Source organism: Labrus mixtus, chromosome 9 (assembly GCF_963584025.1).
Source record: "Labrus mixtus chromosome 9, fLabMix1.1, whole genome shotgun sequence".
NCBI classification, from domain to species: Eukaryota; Metazoa; Chordata; class Actinopteri; order Labriformes; family Labridae; genus Labrus; species Labrus mixtus.
Window position 1 is genome coordinate 22,287,243 of NC_083620.1, and position 18,658 is coordinate 22,305,900.

The 18,658-nt window shown below is 40.1% G+C and overlaps 1 protein-coding gene across 5 annotated transcripts in view; it reads left to right on the plus strand.

The window, feature by feature from the left end:
• robo1 (roundabout, axon guidance receptor, homolog 1 (Drosophila)) overlaps positions 1–18,658 on the plus strand; it is a 226,610-nt gene that overhangs the window by 62,686 nt on the left and 145,266 nt on the right. For 4 of the 5 annotated variants that reach the window (XM_061046938.1, XM_061046934.1, XM_061046936.1 and 1 more), the window contains one exon: positions 17,998–18,087. The exons of the other annotated variant lie outside the window; for it this stretch is intronic. In XM_061046938.1, coding sequence (XP_060902921.1) covers positions 17,998–18,087 — 90 coding nt within the window. The remainder of the gene's footprint in view (positions 1–17,997; positions 18,088–18,658) is intronic. 5 annotated transcript variants of the gene reach the window in all.

Sequence of the window (18,658 nt, forward strand, 5' to 3'; positions counted from 1 at the left end):
ATGCTGTGACTGTTATGCACCTCTCCACCCCGGTGTAAATTCTCCCTGTCAATCAAAATCTATTGAAAACAGGTTGTTTCAGCTAGAGTTATAAATCCATGGTGTAGTTAAAGGCTCAAATCTGTGCCATCCTATTCCTGAACCTGGACTAGAGAGACTCCTCCCTATGAACATTTTGTATGCAGAAAGTTTCACTGAGTTCACATCCACTGGCAACTCAAGTGTTCAGTGCTGCTTTGGATTGTCATATTTAGTCAAGCAACTTAAGTACAATCAACATTTTTATTTTAATAGTGACTGAAATGGAGTCTATAGATATAAAGGACGTTTGGTTTTTGCATCCTTAATCCTCCCTGTTTTGGTTTTTATCTCTCCACTCACACATCGTCAGGGTTGTTTCCAGATGCAGCAGGCAGCGGTAAAAATAGATCGATCCAGATTTTTCCCTTAAGAGCTTTAATGAGAGCAAATATTTGACTTACATATGCCAGCTGGCCAGGAACATAACTCCTAATGAATGCTAATGATGCTCCGTGTAGGCTGGATGTGTAAATGTGAAAAGTGTTTGCCACTGTAAATCCACACCATTTAAATTAAAATGGTATTTTGTGATTTTGGTTGCAACCCTTTTACTTCTAAACCAATGTGTCTACCAAAGAATTAGAAAACTGTCGGGTTAAATGTATCATATTTGAGGGATAACAACACCTTTTCACATCATCTGTTAACTTTTAAAGAAGGAACATCTTTGTTTTGGAAGATTCTAGTCTGGTCAACATTAAAGTAGAGAACTTGATGGAGTCACAGGAATTCAAACATCCTTAAATGTGTCTTCCTTTTTAGAACAACCTCCCAGACTGTGTTTGATCGAATCACCAGTACTGATACTGTTGTCTCATCCTGCTGCCTTCTCCAGCAAATAGAAAAACTGCTTATCTGCAATAACCACTAAATTATCAAATTGCTTCCTTCAAACGTGTGTATGGGTTTATCAGTCCTGTCTCTTGGATACTGAATGTGTCACACTGCAGGCTGCACATAAAAGTTCCATTTGGCTGCGCACAAAGAATACAGTGATATGCATGAGAGCAGCCTGCTGATTTAAGGGGTAATGTCATCTTCTATTATTTGCTACCTGAGACTAAATCTGGTGTAAGACTGTGTGCGGCCCAGCTCTTCTCTCTGACAGAGCAGCACTTTTATGCACACTCCATCTCTCTGACATAGAAACACACACATGCACTCTGGCCAACACATGAACCCAAAGCAGGACTAATGTGTAAAGAAGGATTTGAGTGTGTGTTTGTGTGTGCGCGTGTGTGTGTGCTCTTTATGTGTTTGTGTGCTTGTGTTAGTGTGCATGATAAATAAAATATTACATCATCTATTTTTAGTGACAACTTGTCTCCTCGAGTCAATGCAGCTCCGATATGTCCCTCTGTGAAATCCTTTCCTTATCGTCTGAAACTTTCCTCCCGCCTTCAAACATCTTTTCCTTCTCAGTTCTTGTGACAGTTTCAACTTTAAAGACTTCACAGAAGCAAGTCTGCCGCTTTCCTGCAGACAGATGGACTGACCCTCTTTTAAAATGACATCATCATTCATAATTAATACGGTATATTTACCGTGTTCATGCATAAATATGAGCTTTGGTCCAGCTTGTACTTGCAGGTCCACAGAGTGGACCTCCAGCCTTGTGCTGTTTGCTGAGGTTTTGTTTCTCTTCTCTGACACGGTTTCTTCCCTATGATGGATGAGGAAGATTATAGAATTTACGGCTGATTTACTCTGCTCTGGATGCTAATAGAAGCCTTGGAAATTTCACAGGCTGCCTCTCAGAATTTAAAAGTACAAGGCACTTATTTATTTCAGATATCTCACGCATCATTTTCCAGGAACAAAAATGTACTATTGGCGATGTTTTCTGAATATGTCAAAAAGTGAGGACAGATCTATAGATGAATTCCCATATGAGCTGATGATGTTGATGACAGATTAAAACAACGTAAAGTTAAAATATGTTCAGACTGCATACTGGATAAGGCTGTGGTTTTATTTGCCAGGATCATTGAGACCACCCTGGGAGCCTATGTTCTCTGTGTAACTCTGTGCATTTGCACCAATAGATGGCAACAGTGGCTTACATCCTTGTGGAGTTGGACTGAATGTAAATGTTCTAATGAACTGTGTGGAACCTGTGGTTTGGGTCAGAGGCCAGATGGAGTACAGACCGTCAAAACTATGTGAATACTGCCAAGGGAAACTTATCCCGAATCAGTAGACCAATGCAGGCATTTAAGTAATAATTGCACATGATATATAAGCAATGTACACAATCCTGGATGAATCCTATAAGCACCAGGTCTCTCTTTCTGCTGCAAGATGTCTATTTTCTTTACATCTATCCATCACTTATCTATACCAAGGAGGCCTGAGGGGTGTTGGGGGGATGGAGCCAATCCCAGCTGTCATTGGACGACAGTGGTGGCCAGTCAACCACAAGGCTGACATACAGAGATAAACAACTAGTCACACTCACATCCACACCTATACGGGCAATTTTAGATTCATCTATTCACCTAATGAGAAAGTCTTTGGACTGTGGGAGGAAGCAGGAGTACCCGGAGGAAACCTGTACATACATGGAGAGAACATGCAACTACACAAAGAAGAGCCGAACAGGAATACAAACCGGGGACCTTTACTCCAACAGTTGCAAGATGCTACATTTTTTTAGGGAACAAAAATTAATCAAACAAAACATTTATTCCCTCAGTTTTTGTGAAAAATAAGCCATAGGACAGACATATGCTTGTTTCACTTTCACATAAGGCAGCATCTAATAATGTATTATCTGAGCCTGTTTGTGTTTATCTCAAAATCCTGCTGAAAGTTACTGTATTCATTTTTTATAGCTGTTGTGCTGAGGGACGTAGTCCTCGGGTGTTTGTTGCATCCTCATAAAAAGAACAACCTCATATGAAGTAAATTATGACAAGACTTGAAACTTTTTAGCAGGGAAAAGTGAAAGAACAGGTGGACACTGTGATCAGACATGGAACATAAATATGGGGCTCTGACAGGCGTGGGCCTGAGACAAAGCACAGGGATCCAGGATTCTGAGAATATGAAAGGTCAAAGGCCATCAAGTGCTGAGGCGGGTTTGTAGAGGTTAAAAATCAAACGATACCACTCCCACCACTCCTTGATGTTTTATATCCACCTCTTCACACCACTTTCACCTCGCCTTTTTTACAGACGGATGTTTGCACTTACAGAGACCCTGGGTTCAACATCTGGATCTGAGACATGTGCAACGACATAAAATGGGAAAATATAATTTTTTTCTGGTTACTTGAATTCACTTCAATAAACCAATACGTGCTTCCTGTCTGCTGCTAGCTGACAGACAATCACATTAGCAATCACATTTCCATAACAGCATGAGAACACATTCATAAACAATTACAAATATGGATAGTTGACATTATACTGTGTGGATACCATCCTGTTCAATTATTTATTTATCTGTTCAGATTGGATGCTGCTCAAACACTGTGGCATGGCAGACCAAATGGAAAGTTAGTCTTTCACACACATGATGACTCACAAATTGGTTGCAGATTTTAAAAAAAATAAAAACATTGCCAAATTTATAATGGCTTATGTTAAGATGACAATTAATATTTTATACACAGCCTTCACTGAAAACATTGTGCATCAAATTTTAAAGGAATTAAAAAACTGTTTGTGAATCATTTAGTGTCAAAACAATGATACAGTGTCTTTTTTGGTACCCAATATAAGAAGTAGAGCTAATCTTGATAAAGGAGAAATGGGTGTCGTCAAGTATTAATAACTATTTTATTCACTCCCTCAGGTTTTGTGATGTTCTCAATGTGAAGCCCTTTTGAGTTTTTTCCAAATGGGAAGCCAGAGAGGGGTCATGTTTAGCTCTTCACTGGTTACTCATGGAGAGGTGTATCTTACTGAGTAATGGGAACTTTTGTCTATGTTCTAATGATTTGATACTCCTCTTATTGTTAAGTGATGAAAGGCTGCCAATATTGTGATACACAGCCCGGTTGTCCTACAATGCACTGACAAGAAGTGCAGTACAAGAGATTTTGAGAGGCATACATGGGAAATGAGAATGTGGTGTTAAAACAAAATCTTGTTTGCCTTCAGGTCAAACAAAAAAATTACTATTTCTTTTAATGCTTCCTCCAATGCTTAGAAGAAATAGTGAATCAGCACATTTTTGCAGGTAAAGAATTATAATATTCAGGCGTGACAGAATGAGTTCAGTTTAAAGCACACTTTGTCAGCTCTTTTATTACTGCATTTAGCTGATGAGAGCCTTGCTTTTGCTTTTTTGAAATGAATACTGTAGGGCAGTCAGACATGTATGCGTGCATATATAGGGCACGCAGTCTGTCTGGCTGACAGAAGCAAAGCCTACCATCCAACCACAGCAAAGACGGGACAAGCTGTTTGCCATCCCAGACAACATTCTGCTGGGGCCTCTGTTTTCCTTTGCTTCACTGATGAAGTGGTAATTACAGGAGAGGCCTCGCACCTCCAGAGAGCTCAACATACTGCACGCAAAACACTCAGCTGTTATGCTGTCTCAGACACATTTTGGTCACGCCATTGACCAGAGGACATCATGTCTGAGGCTTGCTGCTGCTTGGTTAAATTGGAGCTGGGTAATTTCTGCTGTGTGACTGTCACTTGGGCCAATTTGATGCGATCACAGATGGTAATTCTGTACAATTTTAATGGAAGGCCTCATCTAACTGTGAAGGAAACCCGAGAGTAGCATCTGCAACTTGCATTTTCTTTAAAGGGTTGTTTGACCCCTTTTTATTACTTCCTCACAATTCTTGGAAGCATAGAAGTATTCAAGCAATATAGAAAAGAAAATCCCACAGTATTCATGGACACACAATTCTCCTAATTCAGTGTGTCTGCTTGGCTTGCTCAGTGGCAGATCTGCATCAGTGTTAGCACAAACCAGCTGTGTCAGTGGTCGGTCTTCCACGGTTGGAGCTGAGACGGTCTCTGCATCAGCATCCCTCCATTGCTGACGCAGCATTTGCACACATCATTTCCTCTCAACAATCCCCAGCTCTGTCCGCGAGCATCAGCAAGGCCATGATGGAAATTCATTCCCCACTAAACACTGGCTAACTGTTTGCTCCTGTTTTGTATCAGTGAAAAGATATGTAAGACATCTGTTTCCACAGCACAGACAGAAGGGAGATTTTCCCCAGGATCGAAATCAACGTCAATTGGCTTTACTGAAGGAAATGTAGAATCCAAGGCTTAGTATAGATTACACTCGTAACAGTAAATTGAGCTTCATTCTCACTAAATGGAGTCTCACATGTTACTGTAGAAGATAATACTAGTTGTTTAAATCCAACAGGCACATCAGAAAGCCTTTGTTTTTCTTCTGTTTTAACATTCAGGAAGTAGCCATTTTACTTTTCATCATGACATCATGCTAAGTGTTGGAAGCTCAAATGCTGGTATAATAGTATTGCTTTTTATGATGTTAGTACTTCTCCTTGTAAAATAAAAAACATTTCTAACGGCATTAGACCATATCTCAAGATTAAACTACATATTTGAGAACCCATTCATTGTTTTTTGACAACAGCTAATGTGAGTATTCAACCACCACCTAGCTACCACACTACAGTGTTACAATATAGCCTAGAATATATTAATTCTAAGCTAATGATGAACTAGCTAAAGTTGGGAGCTTAAAGTAGTTTGAAGGCTATAGCTAACAATGTCTGTGTGAGTTTCCAAATTTGTTGTTTTGGAAGCTCATTTGCTACTGACAGCTAAGTCACAACATTAACCAATTTCTAGCTAACAAAACTGTCTATTAGCTTTTATGTAAATATCAGCAATGATAGCTTATATAACATATCTATTGTGTAGCATAACACTACAAAACAGTCATCTTCAAACTGGTTTCTAGCAAGCAGTACTTTATGTTAGTGGCTGAATGCTAAAAGCTATGTTAGCTGTTGTGTGAGCGTATGTGTTTCAAATACTATGCACATCTGTTTGCCTGATGAATATCTAGTACCAAAACGTTGCCAATAAATGTATGTTATCAAGTTAAAGACGGTAGGCCTATACAGAAAATTACTTGAAACTTGAATCTTGGTTGTTGTTTGTCAGTTGGATTTTCTCTATCCATTGTCTTTTCAGTGAAAGGAAAACATCTTGTGAGATACACTAAATGTAGCCTATATAACTTAACATTGAGCTGTGCAACATTAAACAGAGATTCAGCCTTCCACCCTGAGCGTGACGCCACTGTTTGAATTTGGTCAGTTGTCATGCTATAATGGTATTCAGCTCTGAAATGCCAAGCTACAAATATATTGCTGACTTTTACGAGACCAGCGTGAGCAGCAGAACAATCGGGAGTCACCCACAGCTTGTGACTCAGTGAGAGGCCAGCCGAGGTAGTGGCACTAATCAGCACTAATGAAGACTGGCAGTGGAGCCGCACGCCGTAAAACCCAAAATGAACCCTTCAAATTAATTTGCTAATTGGAAATCTGGATTGAGACAAGGTCTGTGTTATTGTACTGAACAGTCTTTTTGTAGCTTCACTTTGAAAATACTGCAAGTGAAACACAACTATTGATGATCTTAAGTAGCATACATTTGGTCATTGTTCCACTGCATTTATTTTAAGTTTTGAATTATGTTACCACATCATTGTGTGCGCTTACTCACTTTAACAGTCTTTTCACTAATGCTGGAAACAGATTTTTCAGCACTCAGAACACACAGCATATTTGAAGGATAAAAGTGAATTAGCAGAGAAACAGTCTCACACCACATGAAGGCACTATTGGACATATTACCACCAGATGTCTGACACCATGGCTTTGGTTTCCCCCCCTCTGTAGCCCCCTCAAACACATGAATGTAACAAAAATGTTGTTGGTGTCTCGTATGATTTACAGTGCTATGGTTTGACTTCAATAAAACATGAACATTCAGCGCTATATTTTTACCCTCTCAACTTTCAAGTACAAATAACACCTTGCTTTAAAGTAAGAATGCGCTCACTTTTTGAAAAAAAGTGTCAAAGATTAACACAAACAGATGGTAATATAATACACTTCACTGTAGCACATCAGTGCATAACCTCGCTGTGATCCAGAAAGTCACCTGCCACTAATAAATCTGGCTGATTTCGTGAGCCGAAGGGGCGGCAGAGGGGAGGCCTTGACAGGAGGTGTAGAGAGTTGCACTTTGTCTTTTGTTGCATTTCTTGACTTTTTTTTCGGGATTTACGATCTGCTTCTCACAGCCTCTGGCCCCGGCATTCCCATGTGTCATGTGACACCCCGGCTTTGTAGCTAGCAAAACTCATCACGTCTGAGAACATCGTTGCAGGGTGTATTTGGCATAAGTAGTTCTTGAGAAAATCATTACTGCTTTATGATTTCTTGAGGTTCATATGTGCAGTTGTTTTTAATTCAGGAGTTAATGATTCAAGAGTGTGAGGATCAGAGGAAACTTTTCGTTTGCCAATAAAAAAAATGATTAGCTGTATAAAACAATAAGTTAATAGCAAATACTGAAGTATGGAACTGCACCTTAAACAATTGCTGCTATTTGGGGTTAACTAAAATGAAATAAAAAAACTTAAATGGTCGTTTCTATATAAATGAATGGGCGTGGATACATTCATTTCCATACACACTGTCTTATGACTCATTCCACTGTCTGTAATGCAGAAAAACAACGTCAACACTTTACAATCAGTATCTTTCATTGGTGATTATCATTATGAAAGGTACATAAAGTAGAAGTTTAATAAATGTGCTGACTGATATATATCCTTGAGAATTTTTTGTGTAAATCTTTTTGACAAGATTTTGTACTGAAATGAGTTAGGGCGAATGCGTAATGAAATATTATGAATTGCTTTATAGCCTATAATTATGTCGTCATCAGAACACCCCCTGGCAGGATATCAGGTGCAAACAAGCTTTGATTTGATGGGCTGACAGTTGGATGGATTGCAGGGCAGGATGTTGTTTTAAGGGTAGATTCGAGGTCATTTTTGTTATCTTTAAAGAGATGGTTGGATTGATAACTTCTTCTAACATCCTTTAAACATTTTCAAAATGTCACTTGAATGCTTTGCAGCTTGTTCTGTGACTTCCGTGAGGAAACATGTATGGCTTAACCTGTCAGGGAGCAGACAGGGCGTTCTCATGCTGTAAATCTCGATCCTTCCTTCATCCTGAAGAATTCAGAGTCAAAGCTCGCCTTAGGTGATACACACTTACATTTCCTTTAACTTTAACCTCTCTTTCACTCTACAATATAATGAATTGAATTCTGCACAAGTTAACACATCATTTGTCTTAGTTTTTTAGCACAATGATTCTGTCCTTCTCATGCTAAAGGCTTACTTCTAACAATAAAGGAGATCATGACTGGTCTATTCTCATATGACTCACTCACAAACTTCTCTTACATTCCTTTCCTGTGATTCAAACCGATACAACAAATTGTGAGTGACCATTTGACACATTTGAGAAGTGTCTGAGTATTCCCTATCCAGTGTCACAGAGAGGAGAAATCAAAGCCCACGCCACGGGCTAGCTGTCATTTCATCCTCAGTCCCAGCTGTAAACCACTATAAGTTAGAACAACAAAAGAAAGAGTGATGCTTGTCATGTTAGCCTGCAGATTTAGACCGTCTTTACAGTCCCCTTGAGGTCTCACCAACTGTTTTTCGCTTCTAAGGACATATTGCAAAGAGAACTGAGATCCTTCTACCGCCTCTGCTACCTAAGCTGCCAGTATTGATCTGCCTGTCTGCAGAGATTGTTAGCTTTCTTTTTAAGAGTGCTGAAAAAAACTGGCTGCACGCCGGCAATGTTCTCACCACACATCTTCTCAGGGCCTCGTTTCCAGCTCCTCTAATCACCACGAGACATATTGAGAGCTTCAGTTGGTTTATCTGCACCCTCTCATTGGGCTGTGAATAGTTAGTGAGCGCTCCAGTGAATTAGCATACACATGTTTCTCTCTGACAAGCACCAATGCGTGGTGGAATGAGTTTGTGTGCGTGTGTGTGTGTGTTTGTTTGTAGACTGAGCGAGAGAGAGGCTGCGTGAGGGAGATAGAGCCTGCTGTTTTTTCAATTTGTCTGACTTCAGATCAGATGGAGACTAAACTGTGACACAGGCAATCACAGAAAAATGAAGAGAATCATTAGCTTGAAGTCATTACTAAACTGCTGCGTGCAAAGTAGATGTCTGCGTGTCCCTAATCAACAAGCAGGGCAAACATATGGAGCACTATCAATAAGTTTATAATTTAGTAGCAGATTACCGCCTTAAATAGGGAATGTAAGGGAATCCTTTATATGGACCTGAAACCTGTATTCACATGTCATATCTATACTTTAAGCTCTTGAATGTGATTGTCAGATTTTCTGCACGACTCATCTTAAATATCTCAACAATGATTGGGCACACTGAAATGATTTATGAAAACTGATCTGTATGTATTGGCCCTTGTGTTCTTGGTCCACTTGCTTGTAGTGGTTGAAAGCTGGTTGTGTTTAAACGTGTTAGTCCGACTGGAAAAAGCACTTTTTTGTCGAATTTCTCAGAGTTGAGCTAACACGACTAGATAATACGGTTGGAGGTCGATTCAGTCGTGCATGCATACACCTCAATCGGCACCGAATTGGTCTAGGCGTTCGATGCATGCTCCACAGTACCCATGCTGGGCTTTGACCCTGCAGTCGAACAGCATAGATAAGTCGAGGAAAGCCGGTGTTGTCGTCTGCCTTCAGATATCACCATAAGCATGGAGGATGGCGTGCATCTAAATTGTACCAAAAGTAAAGTGTAGAGTATGTATAAAATGTACAGAGCTGTAAAGTTGCCCATGTTATTACTGATCGACATATAACCAGTTTGCTGCTTGCTAACTGTTGTCTGTTGATTGTTTGGTATTTATGATGTAATAGCTATAGCTGAGGGGGGTCATTTTGCCTCATACCGCAGCTGAGTCCGACGTACTCCTGTCTATAAATCGATTCTTCCCAGGGGCTTGTGTACTGGGACAGTAGTCCAATTAAATGGCCAAATGGAGCTAAAACTGTGGTTTTGTTGTGCATGTATGTTAGCTTAAAGCTGAACTTAAGTCTCATAGAGCTGCTAGTTTGATGCACAAATTTTGTTTTGTTGAATATCCAGCTAATACATGTTTAAAGGTACATTTTGTAGTAAAAAAGGGGGGGAGGGGTTACATTATACAAAATGAAGTTGCATTTAATATACATTGAAACGAGTTGAAGCTGCAGCTGTTACATGACTGCAGCTCATTTTCTTTATGCAATGAAAAAAAAAAACATTTGAACAAAAATATAGAGATGAATCTAAATGGCCCAACAGGGTACCCCGTGAACAGCCTATACGCTATCAGGTACGCACAGTTGCAGGAACATATTATGAAAAATGAATCAAAACTCTGTGGCAGACAGAAGATAACTTATTATATTGTGGGCGAACAACGCGTTTAGCCTGTCGCTTCCTCAGGTTCACCAGGCACGTATAAAGATAATATCTCTCTGAAAACAACCTTTTATAGAGAGAGAAATCCAAGAGATAATAAAAAATATATGTGCAGGTATATCCTTCAACAGCAGCTCTATTGTCTATTGTGTGTATTAAAATCAGAGGTCAGGGGGGGGAAAGAAGAGAGCATGAAGCAGTAATTGCTTGTCAGTGGTGCTATTCAGCACACATTGCCAAACCGAGGAGCATTCAGTGTTTGCTCATTTGTTTTGACCATAACACAGCTTGAGAGAAGAAAGAGATTATTAGGTGTGCCTGGTGTGAACTGAGAGCCGGGTGTCATCACATCAAAGGTTGTGGAGGTTAGACATCACTGCTGGATGTTTTCCTCTCTGACGATGTCTAATTAAAAACTTTTCAGAATTCCCCTCGGCTCACACTTTAATGGCACAAACAGCCCCGAGGGATTTTAACAGGAACTTTGTCAGCCACGGAGGGCACAGGTGAACTTGGGATAATAAACAACTATTAAGCTATTCTTTTAATACAATTGATATGATGTTTCTACAAGCTCGCAAGAACAGCTACATTTTACATAAAACAACAATAATAAAACAAAGGAGTCCAGGAGTCAGGATCAAGTGATTTGCTTATGATATTGTCTGAAACCAGCTCTAATGGAATTCATTTTAGAATAAAAGTGTGATTTTCCCAATCTGGATAATAAGTCAGTGAAGCCGCTTCAGAAAAAGTTGTTTGGAGGAATGATAGCAAAAGGCATGAAGCTGTGTTTCCATTAACATGTTGATGGAATTTTCAAAACTGATACAGATCGTGGATGCAGCTCGAGAGCTCCCTCCTTCTCCCTTTAGATGTTCTGCTTGTTGGTGTTGAGAGCACATCTTCCAAACAGTATGAAATTGATCTCAAATTTCTAAGTTTAGATTTTCTTTTGTTCATAGTTATTCTTGTCTGATTTATTGAATCAAAAAGCAAGGAAAGGTAGCATCCTTGTAGTTTGTCTTTTTTTGTGCCTCAGCCTCGATATGAGCTCTGTATTATCGTCTCCAATGACCTCTGAACTCATTTGCAATTGTTATATGCATTAAGTGTCTCTTTTACAAGACTTTTTTTTTACTTTCTTTGGATCTCTGTTTTTCTCTTTGTAATATGGTTAGTGCCAAGGGAGGAGATCATTTCAAATAGAGGGCAACAGAAAAAACATCTTTAATGTCATTATTCAGTCAAATCACTTGCAAAAGCAAATGAATCTCATTGCTTTGGAGTGGAGTGAAGCATACAGTACTTTCAAAGAAGCAGGGTTTTATATTGAGAAGTCATAGAAGGTCACTCGTCTGCCGGCTGTCGTGGCAAAGATGTTGACAAGCTGCGTATGAGTCGTGACCATGAGCTGCAGACTTCAGATTAGCCTGATACGTAACAAGCATTCAGAGGCTGTTCACCTTGGCTACAACACTTGAAATCCTTAGAGGACCTTGTTTTCCTCACCTACAGAAAGGGAAGTGAGTTAGCTTCTCTTTTCTCCTGTTCCTTTTTCCTCAATCTGCTTCACTCTGGTCAGAAAAAAGTACTTCAGGGTCATCAGACATGCTGGCTTTTGCCAGTTTTGAGGATGCTTGCCTCGAGTCGGAGCAAGCTGAGACTCCTCTTAGGCTTTGAACTTACTTGACATGGGTGCTGTTAAACAAAGCTGAGATAAAACAGTTTTAATAAGCATCTTATGTAATGTAAAGGTGTGAGGAATTAGATCTGTGGAAAATGAAAGTCCCTTCCTTTTAATTTTACATCTTCCCTGGGTAAAGGGGCCCAGCAGCAGCTGTGATGCTAACAGTGCTAGCGGCTAACACACTGAGAGTCTGCAGAAGTTTGGTGAAGTGACCATGCAGTATTAAACACCCTTCAAGCCAATCAGCTCTATTTGTCCTGGAACTGTCTCTCTGTTTTTCTTCCTGCGGTTTGGGTTTGCTGATGCCCTCAAAGCAAATCCATCAGTAAGCGAATTGGCACATGTTTCATTCCTTGACATTAGCAGTTTTATTTATTTAACCACAATCAGCCACTCTTGCGTTAACAGATGAGTCACATTCCAGCTTTGAAGAGTGACGTGCATGTATTTACTGTGGGTTTTGTAACCAACGAAACATTGGAAGAGATAAAACACACACACACACACACACACACACACACATACTGCAGTGTGACTGTCAACAGTGAACTCCCGTGTGCATCCGTTCAGTGACGAGGTGGTGAACCTGATCTCAATCTGTTTGTCATTGCACTGATTCTTCGTCCAGCTGGAGCAACGTTCAGAAGAACTGTGACTGTTATCGACATTTAAGAGTTGTGTGGAAAATATCTGCAAAATCAGGCAGTGAACATTTGTTTTTTTCCACTCGTATACAAATATGTCCATAGTTTTCAAGAATCTAAGGCCTTATTATAGTGTGCAGAAAGGGACCGTCTCTATGTTATAATGTGTTTATCAAAAGATAAATCAAAGATGTATAAATTCTCTACAAATCAAGATATAGATCCTTAAAAAGCAGACATGAATAGTACTGTTTTATTGCCAGCCTGAGCAGGGCTTGGCAGTGTGACCCATAACATATAGAGTAATAATCATAAACACAGTTTTCCCTCCTAAGTGATTTATAGTATGGTGGGCTATGACTCTAGCCTGGAGTTAAAGCTATCAATTAGCTATTAATATACTTTACAGTGGATGTGGTGGCAGACCTTCATACATGATGAAATGTTAAGAACCAGTCGGTCAGCAGAGCTCATGCCAAATGTGCACATGTGTATTAAGTATGTGTCATCTACTCCACTTTCTCACGACAGCTGCAGCACAACTCAGACTGTTTTTTTTTTGTTGTTATTTCCAAATTGCATACCCAGCGGGTTCTGTGTCTACAAACTATTGCTATCAAACTCATTATTCTTTTTCTGAAATATCCAACAACTTGTGACTTATCTCAGTGTTTGTAATTGTTTAAAATATGTTACCTTTTTTTTCATACTTATTCATTATATATTTTACAGTTAATCTGGAAATTCATTATTTCACTTATCTTCAGTTATAAATGTAAAAAATGGATTCATCTCTAATGTGTAGTTAACAGTATGATTCAGTAAGAAGTGAGTTAGCTTATCATAAAGACCAGAAGCAGGAGGTAATAGTTAGCATGGCTCCATGTGAGGCTAATAAAGTCAGAAAAATATATATATTTTATTTTTATAATATATATTTTCAGGACTCCCTTGAAAAAGAGGTTTTTAATCTCAATGGGACTTTCCTGGATAAATAATGGTTAAATAAAAAATAAAATATACTGTATGTCTTTCATCTGGGTATCTGCTGGTCTCTCTCTGTCTGAAAGCTGTCACTCCTGAGGTCTTGTTGGGGCATTCATTGCAAAACATTTGAGCATTGAAATGTTGAATCTGTCTTTGTAATAAGATACTGTAAACTCATTGGTTGTTGACTTCAGCTACAAATTAAATCCGTCTAATTCTCTCTATTTCCCAGAAGTCAAACTATTCCTCAAAAGGCTTCTGTGAGGAGATAGTAATTGGATATCTTCACATAAATGTAAAGTTATGGGTCGTGTGATGTCTTTTGGGGATTATTATGTTTTATTTTCAAATCAACACTAGGGTTTCTTGAGTTGCAATATTATAATTGTTTATCTTCCATCAAATAATATGACATTTATCTCAAATGTGTAAGTCTAGATTTTCTTCTTGCTCAAAGTTATTCTTAAAGTCTCAGACAAAACCCGCTCCTCCACTCTGACTTTGTCCTTCTCTTTCCCTCTGCTGCAGTGAGAGCTCACTGTGACTGTATTATCTGGAGGCCTGATTAAAACTCCATTAGTGATGCAGAAAACAAAGAAAGTGTAATCAAAATGTAAATTAGTGTAATGGAGCTGTGGAAACAGATGAAGCGCACAGACCGCCTTCTGCTGAGAATGACTTTTTGGAAAGACTGTGCTGGTTGTGTTCTTTTGTGTGCCGCCAGTTATGGTGAAGAATACCGAATATGCAGGTCCAAAACGATGAAGATACTCTCGTGATTATGTTATAGGTCATTATATTAACAAGAAAAGACCAGATATAAATGTTCAACCTCCATAATGAATGGTACAAAGAAAGGAAACCTCTTAGCTTTTATGCACAATTATCATTCTTCTTGCCTGTTCACATTTCTCTATTTCATCAGACAAAAAGTGTTAGGGTAGAAAACAATTTAATCATTGAATTTGCTCGAGGTTTCGCTACAGGCATGTCAGCCTGTGTGGAGGAACTTGTCCTACAGCAAACAATCATTCAGTCCTGATAACAAGTCCCAGTACCTGACTCCCCCTCTCATCATTTTAAGGCCATCCATCACTTCTACAGACTGCCGGGGCTGGAGCGCTTCTGCCAATACTTGACAAGATAACAATGAAACAACAGCTACAGCTCCTGCATCCTCGTCTATTAAGAGCTCCCGGCGTTTGTCACAATAAACAAGCTCGACAACAGGAGCAATCAGTCAGACATCAGGTTTATTGTCATGTCAGCTGGGTGTACAGGGAGTTAAATGCTGATTGGGTCAACACAGTGACAAAGTTGTAAACTGGAACTCAAGTTTTTGCCAGTTAAAGTAGACCTGAAAAGGCAGTGCTATGCAAGTTACTTTTAAGATGTAGTAAACTAAGCGACCAGCTTAATATTAAGTTAATCTTCACTACACTGGAGATATAGCCCAGAGAAATGTAGCAAGCTATTCAACTGCTTCTTCTAGTAGTCACTGGCCATCACTATCCAAATGTAAGTTACAGTAAAGAAATGGAGCCAGCTTGTGTCTTTGAGGAGGACTCCTGGGCAGGACTTCTATCAGAGGCCCAGGAAGACTGACCAAAGAGGGGGCAGGCTGGCTTTTGCATAATTTAGTAAGCAGTCAGTTATCTGCACATGTGACCCATTAATTAGCCTAGAGGGATTCTTGGGCTGGGTGCAGTGTTGGGGGTAACATCGGGGCCAGTGGGACAACATTGACGTCCTGACTTTGTTTCCTCAGACCCAAGGGGGAGCTGGGTGCAACACCCGTTAAATGACCTCTGAAGTTGTCTCTAATTGGACTGAAGACCACCCGAGGAATCAGACAGAAAGAGCACAAGAGACTTGAGGGCTGCCATTGGTTCAGAAACCAACATCGTTTTTGCAAACTGCAAAACCAAAAGAGGTTTTTTTCTCTTCACATTGTGTAGTACTTTAGAGAGCTCAGACCCAGCAGATCCTTTTTTTTTTTAGAATACTACAAGGGCATGTACAGGCTTTGTCCACAGGGGTCGCCAAAATCCACTCAACAGAGCAGACTATCTGCTTTTGATCAGTGTAGCTGAGAAATGCCAATAGTAAGATAGTGAATTGAAAGCTCCAGTACAAGTATTATAATGGATCACCAAAGGGCAATTCAAGGTATTTCAGATAATGAAGAGGTTGAATATTGATGCTTGAAGAAAATATTTCTACTTCATAGGCTTAATAACAATCTTGAGTTTTTTATTTTTTATTGAAAGTATACTTTAGGATGTACAAGGTTTTAATGAGACGGACAAATTGGACTTGTATTTTCAAAGCCAAGAAGGAACCTTCATTCCCTCTTTGTAGGGTTTATAATGACATGTTTATTTCAAGCCAAGAAGTCCAACTATCAAATACTGGAAGAGATCACACATCTTTTGTATCTGATCTGCCTTTTGCATAGCTCTTGATTGAACGATGTTTACTTTTTGCAAGAACAAACACAGAAGCCTCCTCATTCTCGGAAAAGATTTCTTTTTTTTTGTTTTTTCTTAAACTTGTTCCAGCCTGAAATTGTCAGCGCCAGTGCCACAATACTTTCCGTGTGTGAAGCAGAAGCTGCCTTTGTGTTTAATTTGTCTGGTTGAACAGATTAAAAACACAAAATAACACAGCCACATCTTCCTGGTGTCAGCCTGTAAGTGTCAGACAGTACTTCACTCTCTGCTTGATGTTTCGTTTCTTCATGTCAAGCATGTTTTCATCTTGTGTGTTATGTGTATCATCCCGCTCCATTCATGTGCATGAAAGAGTAACCTACGTGGTTATTTGTGTGTGACTCAGACTCCCTGCTCCTCCGAGTTGTCAGTCTGAAGCTGCTGTTTGGATAAACAAAAGTGCATGATGATAGGTTGTGCCCAGCGTGAGGGCCTTCAACTGTCACATAAATTGCAACACTATACACGAGCAGCAGGGGGGAAATGATCACAATGTTTTCAATGTCATTTCTGTGTCGAAATCTGTTGAAAAGTGTGTTTTGGGGTGGAAAAGTCTTGCATTTATTTTTTTTCTGTCAGTTCTTTAAGAGTGGGAGGGGTTGATCAAATGAGTGGTCGCCCTCGTCTTCACACTCCAGTGATCTAAAGTACCCACCAATGAGCGATTCCGTCTGCCCGTCTGCTATTTATCAGAAGTGATGCCAGATCCCATTGAGGAAACGGATACTTCCGACAGACTGCCGCTCAGTTAGCTTAAAGGGGTTGGACGCTCTTTGATTAAGATTCCTCTTACCTCCCCGGCGCAAATTAACCCCCTGTCAGAGGGCCACAAAGAGAACAAGCACGGCTGGGTCTGATTTATTCCACACAGAGCCATCATGAGGGCACAGTTGGCCTCCCTTCTCCCCCCATAAGCCATGCACAACCAGGCTCTCTTGGCCTCTCCCCCCCCCCCATTCTGTCCCGCCCTCACACCTCCTGTCGCACACACTCAACCTGTCACTCCAAAAGACGACATGCACAGAAAGACGGGCCCAAATCAAAAGGAGCTGATTAGCAATTAATGGTGCATCACTATATTTGCATCAGGACCGTGTGCGTGTGCATGCAGAGTGGCGGTGTCAATCATGCACAGTGTCCCCGGCCACTCCCTCCTCTGTCCGGCCCATGTGCTCCCTTAGGGGTGCAGCCACTTATGGCTATTGATACGGGAGAGATAATTCTGTTTAACACCCACACACAAAACACTCAGCCCCAACACTGGACAAGAGAACAACCTCCTGCTGTGAGAAAAGCTAGAAACATCATTCTGATGGATTTTAACCCAACAAATGGTTGACACATTTATGAGATCTTAATGTTGTTTCCAGCAGACTCACTCGGATTATAAACAACTCTCGGGATTGTTGTTGCAATGTGGGAGTTTGGATTCTGCACTCAGGGACAGACCCCCAAAGGATGGAGCTCGGCACTTCTTTGTGTGTTTGCTCTGTGCGTGTGTCAGCGAGGCAGAGGGCTGCAGGTTCTGACCGTGGGTGGGGGGGAAAGTGGACAGAATGCGTCCAGGTTCTCAGTCCCTGTGGTATTATTGTTGACAGAGACTGGAGTCGCACAGGAAGGAGCCAGCGAAGGGGCAACAACAGCTCCTACCAGCGAACACGAGGATGACAACTCTCTGGGCTACACAGGTACTGCTGCCTCATTTCCCATGATTCTTAGTTTGTGTCTGCATACATACATAACCTGAGGTAATATCAAGTTGATTCTACATGAGGAGATGAGCATGGGTTACTTGGTATAAAATATCAAACTTCTTGCAATGAAACAGAATACAGTTTGTTACTCATTCATACTGTATAAAGTATGTTGTCTATCCAACACACGGTCATGTTTAACCTCTAAATATGGAGGTTTGGTCTTTTGCCCTAAGCTTCAAAATACGTCAATCAAGATACCACTGGAGTGTCAATTTGGTACATGCTGAGTTTAGACAGAGATAGACAACCTCAGGTTAGGCACCCAAAATGAAGCAGTCAATGTAGCTACAATAGATACACAATATCCAGTTCTACTCTTAAAATAAAGCTTACTTATGGAAAAGATCATGGCTTGAATAAGTAATAATATACATACTTGTATATAAAGTAACCTTCGTCATGACTGCCTTGAGGGCAATGGCAAATAAAGAAAAAGACACCAAGAATACACTTGATGAAACATTTATGTACAAAAACATGAATCAAATTGCAAGAAGGATGG